The following is a 24,265-nucleotide window of genomic DNA, read 5'->3' as shown; positions in this document are numbered from 1 at the left end:
ATAACTGTCTTTAGATAGAGACAGATGTTGTCAAATAATTCAAGATTTCCAAACAAAATGATTTCCATCAGGTGCCTGTCCTCCATATGCAATGAATTGACAGAAGTACCTGTTTCTGCTGATGTCTCTCGTCTATGTGGGCTAGGACAAAGTGTATCAAGATAATCCTCTACGCTCATAATCAACAAAGGATAGGTGTGTTCTCTCTATCTGTGTCTGAATCGGTTATCTCCATTGTGTCTGGTCTGGCACCAATTTAGTATTGAAGTAATTCACGGATGAAAAGCCTTTATCGCAGGACAGCTCTGACATTATCTTCAACAGACTTTTAGATTTGAGGGAAAGTAGTCTGACCTTTCTGTATGTGGGGGTTTCTTATGACTTGGGTTCCTTCTTTTTGTGATTGGGGGCGACTCTGTCAGGATTAAAGGTCAGTTTATTCTCCAGAGAACATTTCCTAGTGCTTCAGCAAAGGGTGCCGATTACAGATCAGTCGAACCTCTGAATAAAACATTAGCTTTGACGGATTAACCTGATCAGTGATCGTGTCGGCACTCCCACTCCTCTTGGTTTTATAAACACCAAGCAAAGATCTCTAAAATGCTGTTAGGACACAGGCAACAGATCAACATCTAGAGGCAAATTCACACAAGCTCTTTAACCCATATGGCTTCATCTGTTTCCTTGACACCCCTGCCCTCTCCCCCTTTCCCTTCCCCCTGCTCCCTCAGCTCTACCTAACCCTCTCTCCATAACCCTCCCCCCCCCCCCTCCCCAGCCTGGGGCTTTTGCCTCCCCTAACCTCTCTCCATGTATTAGCTCCCGTTCTTTCCACTCTCCAACCCCCCACCCCACTACTGCCCTTATCGATCGACTCACCTCTCTGCACAATCAACAAGCTCAAGGGTCACCTTACTCAGTTTGGGTTACTTATAAATTGTAGAGATGTTTTACGATAGCTTACTAATATTGGAAAGATCTCCTCACTTCTTGTTCATGAGAACACGAGACAACATTTTTTTGGCGCATTTTTCATTCTTTGGTTTGTGTGTTCTTTCGTCTGTGCCGTCTTGTAAGTCTAGTCAGTGTCAGACAAAACACTAGAAACACTCTAATCTCCTCTTGCTACGCTACACCTCCATAAAACAAACCTGAAAAGTAACGTTCCTCTCGTGTTTCAAAACGTCCCTGCCACACAGAAGGACCGTCATCATCAGTGTTTACGTTTTTAAGAGGATTTATTCTTCTCTTTTTGTGTCTCGTCACCAAATGAGTTAGTAGACAATGCTAAACCTTTTTTTAAATACGTCCAGAATACATAAAACCTCCCTTAAAAAAAATGTTGCCGTTAAAATGAACAAGCTTTCTTTACTGTGCATGCTCATATTGTGGGACGTCGTAGTCCTAAACTACAGGAGATGGGTTATGTACTAATATGATATTTTCACATTTTTTTATGTCTTAAAACGATACTTGCATGCCCGTATGCAATGTACATTGAACGCATCATGGTTCGCTGTAATTGTTCATCATGTTCTCGCTGGCTGCAAAGAGATGGGGGGGACAAAATCTCTTCATGGTCAGTATGGACAGGAGGAACAAACACAGCGACCCATGGTGCGTTCAATGCATAGTGCATGCGAGTATTGTCTTAAGATAAATTTTGAGAAAGTTTGAATCATCCTTAAAGTGAGGGATCGAGCTCTTAAATTCCTTGTATGTGAAAACCTGCTTGGCAATAAACCAGATCAAACCACTTGTGCAGCATTACCAGGTCTCACTGAAAAGAATCAAGTATAAAAAATACTCTTCGTAGAGTCCAAACATAACATCCCAAAACATGTTTCAGTTTTTTCTCAAAAAAATCTCTGCTTTGCATGTAGTACAAGGGTGAGGTTTAGCTTTAGTTCTTGCACTGGCTCCAGTGAGCCACGTTACATTTCCTTAAGTGACTTCCTGGCCCTTTTGAAAACACTGTTATGTCTTTCTGTCTCACTTGCAGGTCTGGTCCAGCGATGTGTAATCATCCAGAAAGATGAAAATGGCTTTGGGCTCACTGTCAGTGGTGACAACCCAGTGTTTGTGCAGCTTGTCAAAGAAGGTAAGATGGGAGAGACTCAAACTTTAAAAAGGACCAAGAAAAAGATGTTGTTACAGTGACTACTTCTGGTCTAAGCAGTTGGAATAGAGACGTGGTCTCCTTTTCATGCGCTGACATCAAACTGTCACGGTAGTTTGCTCTGAACTCACAGATGTGAGGCGTAATTGGGACTCTGTAACCACCAGCACTCTGGCACTCACTTAGAGAAGTGAAGTCATTCCCTGTGTATTTCCTCCTCGGTACTTTCACAGTAGCTGCAGCTTCTGCTTTATCATATTGTCTTTTTAAAGAGGGGACTTTTGACAGGATACTTATGTGATCCCCGGCAGTCTTTAACTGTCGGAGGATGATGTGGGCTGTTTGTCGGTTCACAAAAAAACATTACACGGTCTGTACAGCAGTGGACAGAGAAGAGGAAGGAACTGATCGAGGACTTTTGTTGCACTGTCATCCGTGCTTGGCAGTGTTCAGCTATCCCCGAACGGCTCCCCCATTTGGGCTTTTGTCACGGACTCAACACAAAGAGCAATCTACTTCGTTTCATCTGAGTAATTCACACAAACAAAGCAAGCCAAATATCTCTAGTATGTCGCTGCAGTCACGTCAGTCTCCATTTTGTTTCCATCTGCTCCCCTGTGGGACACATCAGGTTGCCGTCCTCTGGCACGCTAATCTTAATAAAATCCCGTCGTGTGTGTGTGTGTGTGTGTGTGTGTGTGTGTGACGCGCTATTATTTCCAAATCTTGCAGTGTGTGCATGTTTGAGATTAGAGAGAAGAACATCTGTGAAGTTTCTCTCTGATGAAACCCAATTCCAAAATCGGTTAGGATTTAAAAACTCCTGTAGTCTGAGCCCGGCTTAAGCGTGTGCTGCTCACCCCGGTAAAACAAAATGCTTTTTGTTGCACTGAAACAGAGCACATTAAAATTTCCTTTCACACGTACACATCGTTTAGTCACAAGTTATTCTGCCTCTAGTCCAACTGATCAAAGTTGATCTCCTTAGTTCAGTGACATAAGTTAAAATGATCATACTAATACAAAACTGAAGACCCACAATGCACATCATAAGTAGTGTATTAGTCAAACTGCATTTGGTTTAGAACATACTTCAGCTGTATGCTGCTGTCTATAGAGCCAGACGTGGATCTCATAATAACCTGTCTCGTGCCTAAATCCCTTTGTTTTGGGTGGAGCTGTGAAACAGGTCCTTCTCATAATATAACCACTGTTATGGTCTTTCAAAATAGCACTCAAATAGTCACTTTGCAACATCTGCGCTGTCAAGGCTATATGGTGCATTCATTGCGCCATAAAGGTGTGTGTGTGTGCGTGTGTGTCCCATCCCCCATGCTTTTCATTCTTCCATTTGTTGTATTTCTTTCTTCATCTCTGCTGTTGCTTTAACGCTCTCTTTTGTTCTGTGTTTGCCAGATGGGGCTGCTATGCGGGCAGGTGTTCAGACAGGAGACAGGATCATCAAGGTATTGTGTTCCTCTGCCTCCATGCCTTTAACGGTTGATGTCACTGTTTTCTCGTCCAAGGCCAATACAGAGACTGTGGGCTGCCACCTTCTGGTCATTTAGTATATCTGCTCTCGTTATGCTGCATCTGGGAATGGAATTAGATGTCAAATCAAATAAGTTGGACGTAGAACAGGTAGAGGTTTTGGACTCATTATCTGTACTTGTTTTATTTTATTCTCACCATTGTACCATTGCTGTCTTCCAGGTTAACGGGACCCTTGTTACACATTCTAATCACATCGAGGTGGTGAAGCTTATCAAATGTGAGTTCCTCTCTCTGTGTTTTGACAAAAGCCACATTTAAGAAAGCCTAAAAGTAAAATTGACAATTTGCTTTTGATTTTTGTCCCTTTCTAGCGGGCTCCTATGTGGCCCTCACAGTGTTGGGGCGTCCTCCAGGGCTCGCCCAGATCCCTTTGTCTGAAGCAGAGTCTGAAATGTTGGGCGTTAGCATTTCCTCTCCAAACTCCCCAGCAACAGAACGTCCCTACAGTCCTCTGGACCGCCTCTCCTCCACTCAATCACCATGGGTACTAAACACATCCGTTGCTTCTGTTGCCCTCTTTCTAATTCGTGCCCCCCTTCATCCTCCTTCCTCATCATCTTGGGGGTTTTCACCTGGGTTATCTTTGTCTTTCTCTTCTAAATGCGTCTAATGTTTGTAGTGGCTTCTCTATATCTCATCCTTTTCATAGAATTTCCTAACATTTTCTGTACACTTAAATGCTTTTGGATTATGTTTATCTGTGCGTAGTTTAATGCACAGTTCGTCCATATGCTTTTCAACTTTCCTCTTTCTTCCTTCTTTCTCACAGGATGAGAATAGCAGTGTCTGCAGCCAGAGGGTTGACATGTTGCAACGGATGCTCTCAAAAGAGCAGCAGGAGCTACAGGTTAGCATAACAATCACTGCCACACACTGTCTTCTCTCTATTGTCGCACTGTTTGCGATGTCGAGGTGATTTTCATCCTTGTATATCTGAAACTTGTTCAGGAATGTTGCGTGTTTGTCATCTGTGTTGACAATGAAAGACCTCAGCTCTCATCCATCAATAAAAATGAAAATGACTTTGGGTAGGAGACGGGTAGTTTGTGTGATAAACATCCCACTCTTCAGACCAGACACGTATATCTGATATATTCTTCTTGCCTGATGGTGTAGAGATAACGGGACACGACCGGTCCTGATAGGCTTGTTTTGATTTCACCCATCTTGTTGTGAAGGCGATGAAGGAGGAGTACAGCAGGAACCCCTCCCCTAAACTACTGAAAGACATCCAGGAAGTTAAGAAACACATTCCTCAGCTGCAGGGTCAGCTCTTCAAGGCCACCGGGGCAACACAGGTAAAGCAAATACCTCCGAACTAACCACCTCCCTCCATGTACTTGCATACAGAATAAGGGTATCTGGGGGACACTGATTAACCAGTAACATCCAGGCAGTATCATTTTGTGTAGTGCGTTTAGGGATCGCTCCAGACGATCATTAATCCTAATCTTATCAGAGGATTAGGCTTTCTCTGTGGGAAGCCACTCTTTTGTGTCTGCGTGACAGTTTATGTTATTATGTCATCGCTCACTGAACCTTGTGTTTATGCATTTCAACATATAAATCTGCTCGCTCCAGTTTTACTTATAAAGGTTGTATTTTTATGAGACTACATTAAAATACTCATAAAAGTCATACATTAATTTATTAGTACCAATGCTAGCCTCGTCTGTCCTAAAACACACCTCATTCTAGACTTTGTGAGTCTTGTTGTTGTGTAATAAGGTTGTTCATAGTTAATAACACATCGTGTTTTAACATGAACCCGTAGGAGGCTGTTCCAGGTGGTGATGCAGATGATGGTAGCATGTTTGAGACAGAGCACACTCCCACCTCTAAGGGAGACAACAGTACAGACCTGTCCTGGAGCAGCACTCCTGTAAGTTATCAGCACTACCAACCAAGCTCGTGTCTCGATTAAGCATTCAAAGTACAGCTAGTCGTGTATGAAAACTAATCGAATACATTATTTGTTGAGTTTTTGTGACATTTTAAATGTTAGATCAAGTCGGAATCTAATGCTTTGTTCCAATCTACCTCCAGATATCTCGCGGGTTTGGACCTGGATCTCCAGAGAGCCTTTACTCAAGAGAGTCATCCTTCCCCAGCCCAAAGAGCACACCCAGGAACAGCTACAACTCCTTCCACTCTCCAGAGGCAGAGGACACCACTGACCTGGTAACTATACTCATTGGCCTGGTGCAATTTCTGCATAAGAAATGTACTAGTTGTGTGTGTTTTTGATAATTATTCCATGTTGAAGAATAATCTCTGTCAGTGCAAGCATGCCCCAGTCAATTGGGTTATAAATGTTAAATTGGAGAATTTCTTTATTAAAAACCCCACCACATTGTACCACTGTCTTTCCCCCAGGACTCTCTGTCCCCTACCACAATCAGCAGTCCCCCTTCCTCCCGCCTCGTCTCGCAAATCATTGGAGCTGAGGATGATTACTTTGATTCAGACCAGGAGCAGGTAACAACCGGGCAAACTCAACATCTATGTCAATCATAATCAAAGTGTTTTAAAAAAGTAAATAAAAATGTGGTTCTGTCATTATAAAGACGACAAGAGTGCAAACCGTTTGATTTGAACTGATTTTGTTCCAGACAAACGGCCAGTGTAACAACTTTAACAACATCGAGCAGCTCAAGACTCGTCCCGCCCACCTCGCAGCCTTCCTCCACCACGTCTTCTCTCAGTTCGACCCTGCCCCTGTGGTAAAGACCTTCTTCCTTCACACCTTATAAAAAATATTTTATGTATTCATTTCCTGTTTTTATGCGGCGTGGCAGACATGACAGCTCACTTATTTTCTTTTATAATCCTATGACCTCAGCTGTGCTACCTCTATGCTGACTTCTACAAGCAGACCAACTCCAAAGAGACCAGACGAGTGTTCATGGACCTCCACACCTTCTTCATTGACCGCGGAGCCGTAAGTACAGTTTTTGGTTCCGCACTGGGCAATGTGCAGGTCGGACTCATCAGTGTTCCTTCGCTTGTGCACACACCAAGTCACAATTGCGCATGTCCCCACATTGTCAAAATGACACTAAGTACACAGAGGACAGCCCCAGTATCTGTTTTAGTTTTCTTGAAGTCCAAGGCATCAACTCCAATCTGAAACACCAATGATGAGATCTTTGTCACAACATGGAAACATCCACATGTTCAAAACAACAAACATAACATATGTTAACATATTAACAGGTCATAATAAGGTGATATAGTTGATTACTAATTGATTATCACTTCATTCATATATGATGCCTATATGTGCTTTGACATTAAATATCATTTTCTCTGTTTCTTTTACAGAATTTGAAAGTTGCTGTTCCTGAATCCATCTCTACTGATCTCGGTAAGTATTTTTTTTATTCCTTTGGTTCTCTGCCCAGTGTCATTTTCAGTAGGCAGTGTTCTTTTGTTACAGTCACCTTTTGTACTTCTGTGGCCAATCCTCATTACACAGTCCCTGTGAGCCATGCACACGGCAAACTAAGGTGTTAAGAAATCAAATGGTCTGATGGTTTGGAAAATATTGCTTAACCTTAACAGCGCATATTAAGTGTGCTCTTGACATAATCCTTCTACACTTGGCATACAGTATACGTGACTGTGTGTGCGTGTGTTTGCAGACCGCCGGCGGACAGAACTGATCCCGGAGGAAATAAACAGACAGCACGTGCAAACACTGCAGGAGTCTCTGCTCCCTGACATACAGAGGAACCTTGAGGATTTCAGGTAAGCTTCTCAGCTCTGAATTCTTTATTTTCCAGGCCGTGCTAGGTTTTCCGATTTAGTTGCCGAACTTGGTTCACGTGGAGCAAATGGAAAAAAGGGATCACCCGCCTAACCACAGTTTATGACTTCATTTGTTGGCGCATGTAGGCAGAAGCGCAGTATGGGCCTCACGGTGGCTGAAGTAGAGCTGGCCAGACTCGACCAGGAGAGAGTCAGAGACCGCGTCACTCTGGAGCGAGAGCGCTCGTACGCAGAAAACATCATCACCAAGATAGAGGATATCCTGTGAGTGACACGCATGCACACATATGCACAAGTATTTACAAATACCTCATGTCCCTAACCATCATCAGACACTGAGCTTGTTCGACTTTGTGTTGTTTGTAGGTTAACTACTCAGACCACGGAGGAAGAGAAATGGTAAGCAAGCTTATATTGTGGAGCATTTGGTTAATGAGCATATAACGGGCATCATTTAGGCCTTCAGGGGCTCTTTTGGCCCCTCTCACCATCTGTGTCGTCATTGCATTTACAGTTTGTAATGTGTCCCACAATAATCTAAAATCATTTTTTTTAAATCTCTTTATTAGACTTTTTGACTCCTTTTTTTGAATGTATTATTTAAAACATCTTGTGCTTAATGAATAATATATGTCAGTGGTAGTCGTTTCTTTAAAGTATAGTCTTTGATGTTTCCACCACGAACACACAACATGTTGGTGTCATCCAAGCCCCATTCTACATTCCCCACAGTTACAATTTATGCGGCGTGTTTATATTAAATAATTCAAAAGTGTGACTGATTGAACAGTCTTGTTTGAAATACCATATGGTCGCAGCACACCCCAGATGGTTTGTGTAGAAACTGTACGAGAAGGACTGGTATGACATATGGTGCAAGTTTCAATATGGACACTTTGAATTTCTTTGCATCCCGTTGTTTAGTCGGTTAGTATTCAAAATGGAGCAACTAAACAACAAAGTGTTGTCACTTTTGTTTTCATTTAGCACTACGATGCAGTATGTCATCTATACATACATGAAGCACCTTGGTGTGAGGGTCAAGGAACCTCGCAGTCTGGAGTCCAAACGGGTCAGGATCAACTTTCTTCCCAAGATCAAGGTAACATTTAACAACATTACCTTTTTGCGCCTTTACACTTCTCTCTCTCTCTCTCTCTTTATCTCTCTCTCCCTCTCTCTCTCTCTCTGTCTCTCTCTCTCTCTCTCTCTCTCTCTCTCTCTCTCTCTCTCTCTTTATCTCTTGTCATCATCTACCTGACACGTCTCTTGTTTTTAATAAAATACAGAAAAGCATCAAGACAGAAAAGGAAGGAGGAGAAGAGAAGGTGAAGAAACCCAGATTTCCCAGTATCCTCGGACCTCAGCGTCGGCCCAGCCGCGTTGAAGCAGCGTCGGGTGAGTTAGGAATTTTAAACAAGCTAAAAAAATCATGACACTATGCTTTGAAAGCTTTTACACATTTTTGATACGGCTTCTCCTCTGTATTCAGTGGGTAAAGCCCTGGACAGTCGCCCCCGGCCGCAGAAACAGTTGTCTCAGCCGACACTGGGGTCAAGCGATCACATGGAATCTAGTCGTCTGAGAGGCAGCCAATCGAGCGAGGGCTCTGAACTCACACACTCCATGTCTCTAAACACCTCATCCCCAAACAGCGCCACCTATAGCTCAGACACCAGCCGAGACACTGATATGGGTGAGCTGCCGAACGACTGAACCGAACCTATCGGTAGAAGAAAAAGACAGAGGAATAAATGGTTTCTAACTTGTGACTTGTCTCTCAGGCGGGACTCCGACCTCCGGCCCCTCCAGACTGAGTGACGGCCTTCAGTCCGACCCTCTTGATGGGTCGCCGTACACGTCCCCGCACTTTGACCTCTACAGCCTGGACCAACTGCAAGAGGATGACAGAGAAAGCGACAGGTGCATTTACAATCCGTTTTGCAAGAACCCTTTTGCTCCCTAATATTTATCTTTAACATTGATTTTACTGTTAATATTTTTGTTTTAGAGCCCATGAGGGAACTCCAAAGGCCGTAAGAAGGTGAGGAAACCTGATCATTTTCAAACTGAAATTATTTAAAAAAATAAGAAGTGGTGAAATGTTAGTAACCGGATGAAAATCGTAACTTTTTGTCTTGCCCAAGGCTTGAGGGACTGGGTGTAGCTGAGATCCAGAGTGAGGACGACCAGGGAACAGACTCTGAGCATGACCCTCCAAACTGGCAGCAGCTGGTTGGGCGAGAGGTCCTGGCAGGTCTCAGGCCGCAGGAAATCAAGAGACAGGAAGTCATCAATGGTGAGGACATGGCTTACCCCCCCCCCCCCCCCCCCCCCCCGAATGTGCTCAAACATACTGTTGTGGTATAGAATGTAGTGAGTAAAAAAGGAGATGAGCAGCAGCAGGACATCTGCTGGGATCCAACCCAAGTTACTGTCGAATGTACATCATGTCGAGCTGTGCAAATGATCTGACGTCTTGCATTAACATCTTACATTGTGTCTGCAGAGCTGTTTTATACAGAGCGTGCGCATGTAAGGATGCTGAGAGTCTTGGACCACGTTTTCTACCAGAAGCTCTCAAAAGAGGCCATCCTGCCCCCTGCTGACATCAAGAACATCTTCACCAACCTGGATGAGATTCTACAGCTGCATGGTACACACACACACACACACACACACACACACACACACACACACACACACACACACACACATTTCCTGGAATGCTATTCAGAATTGACTCCTCTTGAACCATTAAGACAAAGGTAGTGAGAATCAAAATAAAGTTTCAAGTATAACAAAGTTCACCAACAATGCTCATGTGTTCACGCTGTATTCTTCATCTTTGTTAACGTCTCTACACACAAACACACACTGACTGTCAAGTGGTGCCTCTCCTTTGAATTTCAGCTTCAATACTCGAGCAAATGGCAGCTGTTCGGAAGAGAAATGAGACTTCAGTAATTGATCAGATAGGAGACGACTTGCTCTCCTGGGTAAGTACAATTCTCAGGCTGAAATTGTATTCCGTCTTTCAAACATTTTCTTAAGGTGAATACATTTCCACATGAATGATGTGGCAGGAAAAAGACCGCAGCGTGCACAAAGAAATTGAACTGTTGCCCGAAATTGCTTCCTAGCGAGAAAAAACATTCTGACTTAAGATTGCCTTCTTCAGTCTAAATAATTTCATGTCATATGTACATTAAAATGCTTATGTACACTTAAAATATCATCGGGAAGGGGCTAATATTAAATCCTACACCAAGAATCCTGAAATACAAAACCTTAGACATGGCACAAAAGAACAACTGGCAAAGTAATCACAGCCTGTTTCTCAGTAAATGGTTATGTCAGACAATGCCCTAGATTTGTCTGACATCTCAAGATCATGTGTGACGCCTTAAATGTGAGGTAGCTGCCTATCAGCCTGCTGCCTTGTCTTAAATGTCTCTCGGGGGGATAAGTAGGGTAAACGATCCCCTGAGGGTCCGAGCATTGATCTACTCTACGTTTAAACTTAAGCTGTCTCTGGCTGTGAGGTCTTAAGCCCGACCCCCTTCTGGGAGTTGCTTCTCATTGTAGTGGTTAAATACTAGACATTACCATGGCAACTACCCCTGACCCAGATCGACCGAGCGACTGATCACCGTCTCTGTCCGTCTCTGCCCTGTCCCGTCTTGGGTTGGGCTGGTTACAGTTCAGCGGCGGAGAGGAGGAGAAGATCAAGAAGGCGGTGGGGACGTTCTGCAGCAACCAGCCTTTTGCTCTGGAGATCATCAAGACCAAGCAGAAGAAAGACTCGCGGTTCACTTCATTCGTCCAGGTACTGACATTACGCTTTCCCAAATAGTTTTGATCTTTTGAAATGTCTCGTCAGCTGCCGTACTAAATGAACGCTCAGAATGTGAGCTCGTTAACATTGGAGTTAAATGATGTGAAAATGTCACTCCTCAGGGTAGAAAGCTAAGCTACATTTAGCGATGCTCAGTCACCGTTTGTACTTGTTAAAAGATGTATTTTGGCGACAGCTTAAGTTCACCCATCCTGTTATTTTCATTGCGTTTGCAGGAGGCAGAGAGTAACAGACAGTGTCGCCGGCTGCAGCTTAAAGACATCATTCCTGTCGAGATGCAGCGGCTCACCAAGTACCCCCTGCTACTAGAAAACATCGCCAAGTACACAGGTGCTGTAGTGCTGCCTCACCAATCACAGTTCCTTCACTACAGTTTGCAGTGATCAGTTCATGTTGAAATCAGCTTATGTGCACACGGTTATTAGTGCACAGATGACTCCACAAACAAAATGTGTCTCACTGTCTTGACTGTAATAATGATTTCAAAACAAGATGTTTGAATAAAGCAAAATGTGGCAAGTAGATATTAAGTCATCAATCACAGAATCTACCAACTGCCGATTTGAATTCTTGATTCATTGTTAGTTCTAGACAAAGATTTCCAATGTCTTTCAAATGTCTCCCCGAAGAGTGGGAAAACAAGCACACTCGAGAAGTAGAAAGCAGCGAATTGTTGCCTCAACAGTTGATTATTCATTTTCTGCAGTTGTGCTAATTGCTGCAGCTTTATAATAGAATATAGTGTCCACTTGTTCTGGCTGTGGTAACGCATAAAGCCTTAATGACATCAACGTGCCTGCAGGAGGAGCCACAGAACAGATTTGTGCATTCATACAAACCACTTAAAGTTCACGCAGGTACAAAAGCTGATCCCTCTCCTGCAGTCTTTTTCCGACGCTTCAGAGTCTGTTCCACTCTGTCACAAATACTTAGTCGATTACTGACTCTGTCACAGGGAGTGATCTACTTTTTAAAAATGGCATTTTCAAACCACTATTCTACGTCTCTAAACGCTCTCCACTCTCGCATAGTGTTTTTAGACTCTCCTGACTTGACTAGAAATTAATTTATTTTTAGTTTGAGTTTTTCTGCACTGCTGCACGTGACCTCCATTAGAAGATTTCAATTATATATATCGCATTCTCCTGTGATCCTAAAGTCAATTAGATCCTATGAGGCAATTTATTCAATATGGAAACTGATTTACTCAGTCACCATGGAAACGGGTAATACAGGAATGATACCTAGTTTGCCTTTTTTATATTCTGAATGTAATATAATACAATAGATTAGATACAATAGAATTTCGTTTGCCTTTGAGGTAAAAATGAAGTCTTGAGCAAGGTTCTGTGTGGCAACATGCCAGCTATGAGTGAATTACACAGACAAATGGCCAGATTAGCATTTTAATGGTCTTCGAGCAGCAGTGCACATTTCTGGAAAAATGTCTCACCCATTTTTTTTGGTCCATCATTTTAATCTTGGCTGGGGTCTCACACAGAGAGAACACACTAATGATCATCTATAACCAGCTATTACGGGATCTTAATGCCCCCTGCTTTATCTTTTCTTTTTGAGAACGATGGTGTGTTAATGGGCAGAGGAAATGTCAATTTGCTGGACAGCTCTCCGCAGAACTTACTTCTTATTTGGTGTCATAATATCTTCCAGACAATGCAGTGGAGAAGGACAAAGTGAAGCAGGCTGCAGACTGTTGTAGAAAGATCCTCAATCACGTCAACCAGGCTGTGAAGGAATCCGAGGACAAGCAGGTTGGATGTTTTTTTAAATCTCCTTTCCATTTCATACCATCCCCTAGACGTTTCCCTTCTTCCCTTTCACTCTCATCCTAAATCCTTCCTCTCTTTTCTTTTTTTTCTTGATCTACCACAATTTAATTTTTGCTCCCCGAGCCGTTTTTTAAAGAGTGCTTTCTTATTCCCTTTCCTATTTCTCTCCCATCCTTCCTCTAGAGGTTGGAGGACTATCAGAGAAGATTGGACCTCTCCTCTCTAAAGCAGGCAGACAACCCCGTGATCCAGGAGCTAAAGGTGAGTTATCTACATGACCCGCAAAGCTTCAGTTAAAGCACACGCGTCGCTTGTTGAACACCCACGTACGCTGTTTGAAATATGTGCTCAGTGCAAAGGGAGTGCTAAGTGGGAAAGGCTCCATGGACCAGAAGTAAGTTCTTATAAGCTTTACATTTCTTTTCCTATTCTACCTCCTTCAGAATTTGGATTTAACCAAGAGAACCATGGTGCACGAGGGACCGCTGTCATGGAAAGTGAACAAGGACAAGACTATTGGTTTGTACTCGTTTCTTTGCACATTGCAAGAGTTAGATTTTTTTTATTCCATATTTGATATCACTTGCCAAAAACTAAATGTAAGTATCCTCTCTGTCTCCTTTCAGAGTTGTACACACTCCTCCTGCAGGATATCCTGGTTCTGCTACAGAAACAAGACGAGCGTCTGATCCTGAAGTGTCACAGTAAAAACCTGGCAGGCACCGCAGACACCAAACACATCTTCAGCCCCATCATCAAGCTCAACACTGTGCTGGTGCGATCTGTGGCCACAGGTCAGTTAACACCCACTCTTTAAACAAATGGCAGAACAGTAGGTTGATGGATCAGATCAAAACAAACAAACAACAAAAGTAACCCCTCGATAAGCATTGTATAGCAACATTGTGATTAATCTCCCCCTCCTGTCCACACTCTCTCCTGCCAGACAACAAGTCCTTCTTCGTCCTATCCATGTCAGACAACGGAGCCCAGATCTATGAGCTGATGGCGCCCACAGTCTCAGATCAGAGAACGTATGTCCGCATACCTTTTTGATTAATTACTTGAATTGCTCCAGTGGTTAAATGGGCTAATAACTCTGTTTCTTTCTTCCCCCTTGTAAAAGGTGGCAGCGGCTAATCACCCAGAGAGCTGATGCCATGAAAGTCAAACCTCACAGCGTCATACCATTACCTCAGACTGAGTATGCCGTTTCATCATCTTATCTAATTTGATCGGATCATGTGATTTCTCGGGGGTTTGAACTTGTCACTAACGTAAAATGTTGCTTGTGTGCCAGTGGGGAGAGAGACGGCGTGGAGATCATCACAGCAGGTGTTTCCAGGCTGAGTCGAGACCCAGACCGCACATCCACCGGCAGCACGCAGTCCACAGGTAGCTGTCCACTAGTATCTAGTATCCTAGTATGCACTCTAGTCCACGGTGTAGATAACCCTTCTCTCGTTAAACGCCCTCAGATAAAGAGAGCAGTCCAGCTCCTAGAATTGTGACGCAGAGTTCTCTGCCGGGTAACAATCCGTTTGAGGGAGTAAAGGCAGAGGAAGAGGAGGAGGAGGAAGGTTTTGTGGACCCGGAGCTTCCTTACCAAGTGGCTGAAGAAGGCAAAGGAGACTCGTTTAACATGTTTCCCTCCAGGGCAGACGAAGCACTGAAAACATGTAAGCACACAGAACAGATTAAATATGCAGTGAATTAATCAGCTCTACACAGTATTAATATCTCCAACCCTTTCTCCTCACCTGTCCCGCAGTGGCAGCATTAAAGCAGGTTTTGGTGACCCAGCTGATGTCCCAGGAGGCTGTAGAGCAAACCAAACGCTCCACGGGGGCACGTCTCCTCAGGACCACCTCTCTGCGGACCCCCGTAGACAGCCGAGCACGGGTGATGGTCCACAATGGCTCAGAGAAGAACAGCTCTCAGACAGAGGACCCGGCTCAGGACCTGGGCTCTGGGGACACGGGCTTCTTTGATTCTCCTGAAGATTATGGTGAGCCGGGAAACATTGGATTTGTCAGTATACATGACGCTGTAGGTTTAAATAGTTTGTGCTCACAGATAAATGTTTCTTAAGGTATGTTGGTTTGTAATAAAGTACGTACATGGGTAGGAAGTGGGGTTCCTGTACAGTACAGTGCCTGTACAGCTCTGGCAGGTGTCCACAGATGGCAATATTTTAGTTTTGTAAGTCCCACTAGTCGTTGTAATGTGCGGCTTTCTCGGTGCTCACCGTCTCTCCCTGATCCTGCATTTTTGTTTCCACAGCATTAGTACTTATCTTTTAAATCTCTCAGCAGGGTATTTAGTCCTGGAGGGTTACGGCGGCCCAGGGGAGAGCAGCACAGATGATGACATCTTGGCATCAAACACAGGGAAGCAGCTGAGAACCTCACAAGGCTGTGCTGCCGACTCCGGCATCAACTTGAGGTTTTCTTCAGCGTCACAGGCCGGCAGCCTCTCCTCTTTTAGCAGACAGGTCTTGTCTCACCTTAGAAACCTTCAGGCCAACCTCAACTATCTGAAGGTATCTTAACAGTCACTGAGCTCACCTGCACATAAGAAACGTATGACCTTGACACATCGCGGTCGTTTTTATTGCCCGATCTGACCGTGAATTGTTTGTTTCTCTTGCAGGAGGTTGAGGCCAAGTACAATAATCTAATACGCCAAAGGCCAGAGAGGTCAGCAGCAGACACGGGTGGAAACAAAGGTATCTCAATTCATGTTCACCGTCAACATATGAATTAATAAATCTTAATATATGAATCACTTCCTGTATCTGTCCTTTTTCTGATCCTGCGCCTCAATTATTTCCCCAGATAAGAGATAGTTGAAGTCTGTACCGCAGCTTCTGGCTCTGGTCCCAAAGAGGGAGTACCGACTTGTAGTCTGTTCCTACTTCCTGTGTCCTGGACTTTCTGGACATCCTATAAGCTTGTCCTCTCACTGCTGAGTCCCCTTTTTTTTTCCATCGCCGGCCCCCATGGTTGCCACAGAGAATGAGAGACAGAGTGTGAGCAGAAACGCTTGAAGGGTGGAGTCATCTTTGTGATGCCGCGTCCCCCTCCATCAGCACAAGGCAATCAGGGAAGTGGGATTGCCCCCCCCCCCCCCAAAAAAAAAAAAAAACCTCACCCCTCTACCAGCTAACACCCATTTCCCCCCCCCCCCGAGACCTCCCTGCAAGAAAGAGAACTTATACCAAAATGTACAAAGATGTGTGTTTAGAATATATATATATGAAACACAAAACAAGAAAAGGAAAATTTTAAGATAATGTATTAAGATTTTTTTTATCCCAAGATGTATTTATTTTCTTTCTTTTCATTGTTTTCTTTTCTTTTTTAAAAAAAAGTGTTTCCCACATTGCTTGCATGCTTTTGGCCATGGTGTTACCTTTTTGGCTGCTTTTCCTGCTTCAGTCATACAGGGTTAGTGTGAGTGTTGGGTGCACGCTAGCATACAAGCACGCTAGCCTAGCGTACCCTGATGAAATGGCAGGAATATATTCAGACTGATAGAGGCCAGAGTTGCTCTGGTGATGGATAGATCCCATTGTGTTTAAAAAAAGAACTCTTGAATTGTGTTAAAGTCTAGAATTTCAGATAAATTCTAGGTGGTGTTAACTAGAATGAAGAGTCTGAAGGCTCTGATCTGGTCCTGTTGCATTTTCGTGCTGCCTCCTTCTTCCTCCTCCTCCTCCTCCTCCTCCTCCTCACTGTGAGGGGTATTTTGCCCCTCGTCTGCTCCTCTTCTCCTTTGCGTGGGACTCTCCCCCTTCTTTTCCCTGTGAACACTTATAGGTGTCATCCTTCTCCTTTTTCCTCACAGCTCAGTGGCCTCCATGCTTATTTATCCCCTCCCACACTCTATATGTCATGCTTCCTCATCTCTTGGGTGTCTTGCCCCGTTCCCCCTCTTCTACAAGGAGCGCTCATGCTCTTTCTGTATCAGCTCCTGACAGAAATGCTGCTTCTTTCTGCTACTGTTGGCGATGCTGATCCGACTGCCTGATATTCTAATAATGTCATGAAGTTCAACATATGTACAATGATCAAGTTGGAAGGTTATGCATAACTTTAATAAATAAATGGTGCCATGACACATTCAAAAAGGAAAACCTTGCCTGTTTTGTTTTTATTCAGTTTCGTATGTGAAATCCTAGGAAAAGATATAAAATGATTACTCCATACATACAGCACTGGTGGACTACGGGGGGGGGGGTGACTTCGGAAACGATAGGTGCGGTATAAATGCCTTTTTGAATGCCCATATATGGTAGATAAAACATGATAGTGCCCTCTTGGGTGCTCTTCCAGTGGGAAAGAAATGACGAAGTTGCCATATAGGCTGCCCTACATGCTTGAAAAGCTTCTCTGCCCTTTTTATATTTTTCGCCCCTGCCGAAGTGATGGTTAGTAAAACCTTTTACTTGTACAGCACTTATTTAATGACAGATTCAGTAATGGAGAAATGATTAACGGCCGTTTGTTCACTTAAAACATGATGATAAAGCTCAAGGACACCTGAGCATTAGTCATGATGGATCAGCGAGTGTCTGTTGAAGTAGCCTATCTACTTCTCCTGGTTGAATTATAGTTCCTGTTGAACAGAGTCAGTGATGTATGTCAGCATATTTAAACCGAACTATGTCCACCGGTCATAATGTATCTGTACTGCATGCGCTGATCTCTTGTCCTTACCTGTATCAAATAGCATACATTTTCCAGATTTAAGTATCTCATCATGTGCTTGTTATTCCTTGCTGATGAGATGTCACGTCCGTACATCCTCGTGTGAGATTTAATGTTGGCAATCAATTTTTACAGGGTGTCGTACGTCGTAATTCATTAATTTAGATTAAAAATGGCCATATAATTACCTAACTTGACTAAAAGCTATATATAAACCTGCAATACGGGATTTTTCTTAGGCAATGGAGAGAAGCGGGAAGAAAACTGAGTAGCTTTTAACTATGAGGGAAACGTCTGGCTCTTTAGCTGCTAACTGCTACACTATTTTGTTTACCAGCTGTTAGCCGTTATTTGCTAACTTTATCAGCAATTTGGTACTCTGCAGTTAGTGTACAGTGTGTTTATCAGAGCTTTTCCCACTGAAAACATCTGCCGACTGCAGACAAAAGCTATTTTTATTAATTATCATGTTACAAGTTATACAAGTTACATAATGTTCCCTGTCAAACCTTCTGGTGTGTACAATGCTACAGCCAGGGTGTCTTCAGTCCTTGTTTTTACTTCCTTGTTTTGCTAAATGCTAAAATTGCAATTTCAGTCTTTTCCAGTGTTATGATTTCCCTTTTAGTTTATTATGTGCAAGGGAATGAGTAGCTATTTAGAAAGACTGTAATTAGAGTACTGTTGCATTACAGCTGGCAGAGATTCAGGGCATTTAAAAACATGAGCTGATGAGATGTTAAGCATGCTTTTCGTCTGAAGCCATTTCAAAATTGAAAACTGGGTCGGAAACATTTTAATTTGATCCTTTTGGTCTGACGTCAAGATTTTCCTTTTGAGCTTAACAGAATGAAATTCTTTTTTGTGTGGACATTTGACCACTAAATGTCAGGAGGGTGACTTTTTCTTTTTTAAGGAATCATCAGAGAGCTTTGATCAAGGACTCCAGAGAAGGTAACGATCATTACCAGCAGGTGGCAAACTTTCACCATTCAACATGCAGTCGAGGAGACCCACCCTTGAAACCTGCAGTGACATCAGTGTTTTAAATAACTCAGAGTGCATATTGAGTTTCCACATATATTTGACTCTAGACAATAAACGGACTAAGGAATGTATCCAGTTTGCCTCCTTAATGCGGCAAAGCTGTGGTCAAGAGGATCCCACAGAGGAGCTTTTATTGTGCTACCTATAGTAGTGGAGCCACATCAGTGGTATGCCTGACAGTGATTTTGCTCAGTGGGGTCTGAGTGGAAAGCAGAGGATGAACGCCTCATAGTCTGAGTGACATGTTCCCATCTTTTCCCTCTCCCCTCCCGTCACCCCCGACTGTAGGCATGCTGCAGAGAGAGAGAGAGAGAGAAGAGATAGATATATCTCTAGATCTCGAGCGAGAGAGAGCGATCGATCGGCGATCGAGCGAGACTTGCTCTCGCTAGAGAATCTGCTTTTCGGGACACATGAAGCCTGACCACGGTATGCTGGCACCTGTCCCAGGGAGCCGTACATTACCGGTCATGCAAGGTAGCGAGCGGGCCGGTGTGGTAAAGCCGGGGCCTGCTGATGAGAGAAAGGGGAGAAAGGGGGACGGTAAATGATTTGTCTGGTTTTTTTTCACATTGCACCTGTCACCGAAGCTTATATTGAGAGTGGCAAAGATGAGAGATGGTTGTCAGTCACATCAGAGCCTTTCAGGAGGGCAGCAGCTTTGTCGTCAAGCTCCGATGAGATGAGCCCTGTTCTCCTCCTCATCCTTCCTCCCTCTCTGCTGAGCAACAGTGCTGTGAGTCTGGCAGGAAAATTAAGCTTTATGCTTTGGCAAAAAAAAAAAAAAAAAGCAAAGACCCGCATTGTTTTCTTATCTTCACCAAAATGTGGTGTCATCCTTTAAATATAGTATCAAATCACCCACGTCTTTTCAGATACTGATTTGCATAAATTTGGAATACATATTAAATGCTGGAAATCAAGTTGAGGATTTGATTTGTTTACCTGATGCTGTGTACCACAAAGAAGTGTTGCGCGTGATTATGGTGGAGCGCATCATTATGGTTGTTGCCATGGGGCTTAATTTTAAGATATGGATGCTTGACTAAATAACTCACCTGTGACAGGAAACAAACAACGAGAATCTCTCCAAACAAATTTTTAATCATCAAACTCTGAACAACATTCACATATGTGTGCAAGTTCCCAAAAGAATTTCTCACCAATATGATAATGCATTTCCAAGTGCATTACCATTCTGATGTTTCAGGTCTTTCATATTTACACCCCAGCCTGTCCGTCTGCAGCCACTGCACCGTCGTACAGAATTGAAACAAACTCTATTTTTGCTGCATGACTGGTTGCCACAGCTGGTGTTTGTCCCATAGAGAGGTATTCAGTGTTAAAACTTTCTGTTGTCACTCAGCAAATCATGCACAGAACGGGCCTCATTCTCTATTCTGCGTGCCTCATTTTACGGGTGTTGGTGGAGTGCGCTGTTCATCAATATTCATCCGTGTGTTTGCAGCGGGGATGCACACTCGCAGCATCCTTAGCTGCTGTTCTTGCCAATATACGGTCAATCACCAGCGGGATCAGCAAGATTGTGTGAGGTCAGACTCAGATCACTCTACAAAATAATTAGTTGTATCCCCCATCTGCATAGCTTTACTGCCCGAGTCACAGTAGAGTTGTTTTCCTATGCAATAAATCACTGTCTAGTTCAACTCGTCAAAGACTATTATATTACAAACTGTGGACGGAAATAAATCAAGAAGGAAAATAAATTGGACTGCTCCTAAAAAGTTGGAATAAAATAAATAAACTATTAAGATGGTGATTTATGGCTTTGGCTATATTATTGTTTTATAGGGGGGGGGGGGGGGAGGAAGGGAAGGTGTTTGTAACTACTTTTCTCTCCCTGCTTTATTTTCTTTAAATTGTAAATACTTTCATTTAAGAAAATTATAGTATAGAAAAATAAGTAAACTATTTCAATTATATAAATCAAATCCGTTTTTTTTTGGTAAATCTCAAGTCTGTTTAAAATCAGGTCAAACTGTCAAATACATGTCGTACTCAAACGAGGACATTTGATGATTTCATGTAACACAATCCCCTCAATTATTTCCCAAACTGGAACCCCTGACCTTATGGGATTGATTTTCATGCTATACTTCTCCTCCTCCATCGAGCAGAGGCCAATATCAGATGGATTGGACTGAAGATCAATGCGCTCTCCACAGTCTGATTAATCCATGGCCTCTCTGGAGTAATCACTGTCCCAAACACAACAATGAGCCAGGCGAGATGTGGAGCGCTTGTGCTAAGCCGGTGCAGAGAGATGAATGAACTGACTCCTTCAAATGGGAGGAATATGCTAAAATATGTGCTGCTGAAAGATCACAGAGTCATGTATGCCAAACAATGAAAAGGATACCTGAGCATATTCAGTGGCTGTTACCGTGGGACACTTGATAATCAAGCTAATAAATAGGCACCTGTTGCATGGCTTGGCATTAACCCTGTCTAATTACCACACCACACTTTGATGGAGTATCTGGGTTAAAAGCTTTGGGTAGGCCAGCTGGCATTGTGTTGCCCGGTTCAGTCTGCTGTGAAAGAGAAACCAAAGAGAGGCGTTGAGCTGTTGAGCTGTGACCTGGGACCGAGCTTAACGCAGCTCACAGCCGCAGCAGAAATCGATGGTCCTTTTTTGGCAGGCGTGCTTTTGCTGATTTTGGTGACCAGCGCTGGTGACGTACACAACTGCCCGCTCCTGTCCTGCCAGGTTGGTTGGGCAGAGAGTGGGTGTCTGGTTTTGTACACAGTGCCATGAAAACAGAGGGCGGGGGGGGGGGGGGGGAACAAAATGTAGAAAATGAAAACAAAGCGAGATGTTCAGAGTGTGGGTCGATAGACATATGGCTGGAGTCAGCTGCTTTGTGTTGTCCTCTGGGCATGGGATGGGGTCCTCAGTTATAGCATGTGACAGCGATGAATGGAGACTGCCTTGTCATTCCTGATGCTGGATTTGGTCGGGAGGAGAAATTGATTAGTTATTAATCACCCGTAATATATGGCTGCCAACACATCTTTGTTTTAACCATTGAAGGAACAGTTTAGGAATAGCAACATTTATTTGCTTTGGTGCTGAGATTGAGATGTATTTTTGGTCAATATTGTTTGGTATCAATCTTCTCATCTAACCCTCGGCAAGGAAAAATGGCAAACTGTTCCTATGTGCATCTGAAAATACTTTTCTGAATAGATCCGGTTTAACTACTGGAGCTATAGAAGAGCAACATATACTGTATACTATACAGTATATGTTGTACATGTATATGTATACAGTGTATACTATGCAGAGCTACATTTGGATCATGCACTTAGTTGCCGATGGCGCCTTGTACAACCACCACGAGTAGAGGCATACACACATCCCAATACAGTTTGAAGCAGCTGTTGGTGTATAACAGCTCACACTCCATTTAAAAACATACCTGCTGGAAACCTGCAGGTGAAAGATTATAAAATTGTTGCATGAATATTGGAAACAGGTCGTGACATCCTCACATTTTTAATTCCTCCTAGTACAGAATCATCCAGGAATCACGAGTCTCCCTTTCTTACATGGAGCGAACATACGTAGCTTCCTTTATTGCGTGATCATTCTTGGTGACCATGTACAGTGCGAACAGGCTTTTGTCGTAGTCTTTAACACCCCACATCCATAATTACAACATGCTGTCTTCTAATGCGTCACTGATGCCCCACCGCTAGCTTGCTTTATGTTTTAAGCATGAGCATGAATTTAACATGAGCTTTGAAGCTGAACAGGTTTGTTTTACATTGACAGTATTTGTATCCAATGAATTTAAAAGAAGGGAATACGCTTCAATCTTCAGATATACATACAGTAAGGGAGAAAAATGCTTTTTTTTCCTTCTAGGTATAGCGCTTTAAAGAACCATAATCTCATTTATAAGGCCTATCCAGAGAGCTTCATCTGAACCACAATCTAATTCCACTTCTTTTCATATTCTCTCATATTCTGATTGCATTTCAGCTTTCAAAATAAATGTTTTAGGAATATGTATGAACACTGCTCGCTCAGTTTTTCAAAATAAAGCTAGCGGTACAAAAAGAAGAACCATTTAAAAGTTATGCATGATTTATTTTATTCATTTATTCATTTTAAGACCAGATTTGAGTCCCTGGTGCGTTTGAGCTGTTGCAGCAGATTGGCTGCTGTCCAGTGAAGTGTTGGGAGGGAGGGCTAACGTCACCTCGCTCCAGCTGCTTCTAAACATTAAGTCCTGAATGGATGCTGAGAGACCATGCTGGGGTCAGGTGATTTAATCTACCTGGCATGCTCCCGCTGAGTGCTGATCAATAATGCTCCAACACTAGTGTCAACATCGGGAAGGAAGAAATCCACTTGACGAAGACAAAAAAAGCTGAGAAGTGAGCAAAGACAGAAAGAGAATAACAACAAAACCTGACTGGAATTAAAAATGACTGTTTTGTTTGGTCTTCTGTTACTATTCTGTCCACAGGGTTGAGGCCCCAAACTAGTCGTTTGGAACATCCAAGAGCGTCTCCTGCCGTCCGCTTTAACTCATCTGACAGCATCCTGCTGGATTTTGAAAAGGGCACGAATTCAGTGGACACAATTAATCTCTGGTAAAGCCTGAAGGTGAGCTGTCTCTCAAGACCTACTGGAGCAGAAGATCACCCAGGGGTTCTGCAGAGAATGACTCCAGTTCAGGATCCTGCTAATCCCGGTAAACTGGTTCACAAGGGCACTATTTGGCAGTGGGGTGGGGAGTAAGGGTACCTATTTAATGGTGGCCAACAGAGAAGCTTCTACACTCCTGGATTACGTTTTCACCTTGAAAATTATTAAAGGGGATTCTGTCTTTCAAAACAGCTATTACAGCATATAGGCTATTGTCAAGTGTTAAAGTATTTTGACCTATCGCAATAATACCCTTCACTTCAATTTTTCTCTTTCCGAGCAGAAGCACCTGTCCTCGAGAGAGAGAGAGCTTATTTAGGTAATAGCTGATCTGAAATGGTCTTTCACTTCCCCCTGTATATAGAGGTCATGCACTGACAGTCCCAGTGTGCCAGTGGCTATGATGTAGTCGCCTGATTACAAAAATACAACCTGCCAATGTATAGTCAATTCAAAAGGGAGGAGAGCTATTTAACCCCTAATAAAGTCAGGACTGGTGATTGACACCTGGAGCAGATTACTCCTGAGCGGAGGGAAGTGAAGATAAGAGAGGATGTTGTGCGTGTATGTTCGCCTGCAGGTGAATCTTCGCAAATTCAAACTGACTTTCCTCAATTTGGGGTCAAAGATGCACGTTGTTGAGTCATACGCCGACAGATGATTTATTCCTGAAAGGGTGGCTAAAGCAATGCATGCTTTACTTCTTAGCGATAGAAGGTGGACAGGAATGTG

General features: G+C 43.3%; 1 protein-coding gene across 4 annotated transcripts in view; it reads left to right on the top strand.

The window, feature by feature from the left end:
* arhgef12a (Rho guanine nucleotide exchange factor (GEF) 12a) overlaps positions 1-17,231 on the top strand; it is a 36,014-nt gene extending 18,783 nt beyond the window's left edge. For 2 of the 4 annotated variants that reach the window (XM_029446553.1, XM_029446551.1), the window contains 37 exons: positions 2,003-2,101; positions 3,536-3,585; positions 3,833-3,890; positions 3,985-4,157; positions 4,443-4,520; positions 4,852-4,971; positions 5,448-5,555; positions 5,720-5,854; positions 6,050-6,151; positions 6,286-6,396; positions 6,516-6,614; positions 6,998-7,040; positions 7,318-7,423; positions 7,571-7,708; positions 7,811-7,843; positions 8,432-8,546; positions 8,734-8,842; positions 8,937-9,140; positions 9,229-9,367; positions 9,456-9,488; positions 9,592-9,743; positions 9,954-10,100; positions 10,358-10,443; positions 11,148-11,273; positions 11,519-11,633; positions 12,975-13,075; positions 13,277-13,354; positions 13,537-13,612; positions 13,720-13,887; positions 14,040-14,127; positions 14,220-14,297; positions 14,394-14,488; positions 14,572-14,772; positions 14,865-15,101; positions 15,406-15,635; positions 15,746-15,821; positions 15,931-17,231. In XM_029446553.1, coding sequence (XP_029302413.1) covers positions 2,003-2,101; positions 3,536-3,585; positions 3,833-3,890; positions 3,985-4,157; positions 4,443-4,520; positions 4,852-4,971; positions 5,448-5,555; positions 5,720-5,854; positions 6,050-6,151; positions 6,286-6,396; positions 6,516-6,614; positions 6,998-7,040; positions 7,318-7,423; positions 7,571-7,708; positions 7,811-7,843; positions 8,432-8,546; positions 8,734-8,842; positions 8,937-9,140; positions 9,229-9,367; positions 9,456-9,488; positions 9,592-9,743; positions 9,954-10,100; positions 10,358-10,443; positions 11,148-11,273; positions 11,519-11,633; positions 12,975-13,075; positions 13,277-13,354; positions 13,537-13,612; positions 13,720-13,887; positions 14,040-14,127; positions 14,220-14,297; positions 14,394-14,488; positions 14,572-14,772; positions 14,865-15,101; positions 15,406-15,635; positions 15,746-15,821; positions 15,931-15,941 — 4,118 coding nt within the window. In that variant the 3' untranslated portion in view covers positions 15,942-17,231. The remainder of the gene's footprint in view (positions 1-2,002; positions 2,102-3,535; positions 3,586-3,832; positions 3,891-3,984; positions 4,158-4,442; positions 4,521-4,851; positions 4,972-5,447; positions 5,556-5,719; positions 5,855-6,049; positions 6,152-6,285; positions 6,397-6,515; positions 6,615-6,997; positions 7,041-7,317; positions 7,424-7,570; positions 7,709-7,810; positions 7,844-8,431; positions 8,547-8,733; positions 8,843-8,936; positions 9,141-9,228; positions 9,368-9,455; positions 9,489-9,591; positions 9,744-9,953; positions 10,101-10,357; positions 10,444-11,147; positions 11,274-11,518; positions 11,634-12,974; positions 13,076-13,276; positions 13,355-13,536; positions 13,613-13,719; positions 13,888-14,039; positions 14,128-14,219; positions 14,298-14,393; positions 14,489-14,571; positions 14,773-14,864; positions 15,102-15,405; positions 15,636-15,745; positions 15,822-15,930) is intronic. The other 2 variants (XM_029446552.1, XM_029446554.1) reach the window with 2 other exon arrangements.
* The last annotated feature ends 7,034 nt before the right edge of the window (positions 17,232-24,265 follow it).

Source organism: Cottoperca gobio, chromosome 13, assembly GCF_900634415.1.
Source record: "Cottoperca gobio chromosome 13, fCotGob3.1, whole genome shotgun sequence".
In the NCBI taxonomy this organism is placed as follows: domain Eukaryota; kingdom Metazoa; phylum Chordata; class Actinopteri; order Perciformes; family Bovichtidae; genus Cottoperca; species Cottoperca gobio.
Note: the sequence above shows the minus strand (reverse complement) of the source record. Positions and strands in the feature narration are given on the sequence as shown.